This window comes from Octopus bimaculoides, chromosome 1 (genome assembly GCF_001194135.2).
Source record: "Octopus bimaculoides isolate UCB-OBI-ISO-001 chromosome 1, ASM119413v2, whole genome shotgun sequence".
NCBI lineage: Eukaryota > Metazoa > Mollusca > Cephalopoda > Octopoda > Octopodidae > Octopus > Octopus bimaculoides.
In genome coordinates this window covers 131639248-131641278 of record NC_068981.1, presented here as the reverse complement: position 1 = coordinate 131641278, position 2031 = coordinate 131639248, and the positions used below count along the sequence as shown (strand labels likewise).

Here is a 2031-nt window from a genome sequence, read left to right as displayed (position 1 = left end):
CTGGATGCCCTTCCTAATGCCAACCACTCTGAGAGTGTAGTGGGTGCTTTTACATGCCACCGGCATGAGGACCAGTCACACGATACTGGCAACGGCCACGCTCAAAATGGCGTTTTTTACGTGCCACCTGCACAGGAGCCAGTCCAGCGGCACTGGCAACGACCTCGCTCGACCTTGCTCGAATAATTTTCTAATATGCTACCGGCGCAAGTGCCAGTAAGGCAACGCTGGTATACATATATATATGTGTGTGCATATGTATTGATGTGTGTGTGTATATATATATATATATATATATATGTATAAATGTATATGTTTAAATATACATACATACATACATATATACTCATATGTATCATCATCATTTGAACATTCATTTTTCCATGTTTGTATGGGTCAGATGGAATTTATTGAGGCAGATTTTCTGTGACTGGATGTTCTCCCTGTCACCAACTCTTACCTGTTTCCAAGGAAGATAGTATTTCCTCATGGTCAGACATGATAATAATAAATGTTACAATTCATGTATTGCAATAAGATATATTTTGTGGTACATAATGTACGTAATAATATGAGACAATCAGAATTTTTACCTTTGAATTAAGTGTTACATGGGGTTTTCTTGAGAGTTTACTTGTATATAAGATACTTTATCAAGAACTGTACTACTCAAAGTGGACAGTAGCTCCCCTAGGAATAGTGGAAAATATTATGTGGGTAGAGAGGACAAAGGGGGACAGAAAGTCGGGAGGGAGACAATAGATGAATCTGTAACGTTCATTATCATCATCATCATCACTCTGCCAGCTGTGGAAACATGTCTGACGATGGGGAACTGATAGACTGCTGTCAATCACTAGCCTGTCAGCATATGTTGTAGCTGGTCAACTGCTTAGTCAACCTCTGCTCCTGTAGCCATGTGTTGGTTCCCAGAGTAACACATCCCTCATACTTTTGTTCCTGGCCCAGTAGTAATGCCTAGCAAAATGGAGTCTCCTGGCTTTGACAACCTCTGATATCAGGGGAAGGTCCCTGTAGAGGTCTTCATTGATCACCCTCTGTTGCTATCTGATATTCAGTGCATGTTGGAGTAAGCGGGTGTAGCATCCATCTAGTCATTCCTGCAATGTTTTTGCCAGGGTCCAAGTTTATGCCTATAGAAGACATACAAAAAGAAAAAAAAGAAGAAAGAAAAAAAATTAATAACAGAAAGCAAAACTACCAATGCCCTACATCCCAACAACATTTAAGAACCATGCTCATCAATGTCAAAATGTCACACTCCAAAAAATCATCAACATCTTACATGTAATACATGTAGCTCCAAATGTTGGGAATTATTTACAGAAATAGAAAATACTGAACTTCTTGAGCAGTTGCTATGCCTCTAATTTTTTCTGAATTATAGAGACATATGGGGCTGATGTATTTCCAATTTCTTTAATCCTAAGCAGATAAAAGGTACACTTTCCTCCAGATATATAGGTACAGTTGAACTTGGTACTTCAAGCCAGCCAATGAATCCCTTCTTAATTCTATAGTGTTACCACAACTATTATCATTACCACAATCACCACTACACCATTAAGTTTTTAGAATTGCTTCTTTTCAGTGGTGCAGATGATCTGCTTCCAATCCTGCATTATGTGCTGATCCGTAGTGAACTACCAGAACTTGTATCTGAATGTGCTGCCATAGAGGAACTGATCCATGAAGGGTAACATAAACTCATATTTATTATTTCACTTGTCTTCAGTACTTTTATTTTTATCTATGGTTTCACTGTGTCTGGTAACCATATTTTGCAGTATACAAGTTGGAATTTTCAAATTAAAATTTGCAGCTAAAAAAGGTGGGATGACTTATACACCAAGATGTCTTTGGAAGACCAAAAGTTCTATGTGAAATGCAGTAGGATTTGGAAAAATAGTGACAATGTTTGAATGTTTACACTATATACTACATTGACTTGTATGCTGGAAAATATGGTACCACACTCTCATGTCTTTGTTTACAGTGTGTGTGTGCGTG

At 38.1% G+C, this 2031-nt stretch overlaps 1 protein-coding gene across 3 annotated transcripts in view; it reads left to right on the top strand.

The window, feature by feature from the left end:
- The window catches only part of LOC106882636 (VPS9 domain-containing protein 1), a 61716-nt gene that overhangs the window by 55455 nt on the left and 4230 nt on the right, over positions 1–2031 (top strand). For all 3 annotated transcript variants that reach the window (XM_014933379.2, XM_052970688.1, XM_052970695.1), the window contains one exon: positions 1613–1717. In XM_014933379.2, coding sequence (XP_014788865.1) covers positions 1613–1717 — 105 coding nt within the window. The remainder of the gene's footprint in view (positions 1–1612; positions 1718–2031) is intronic.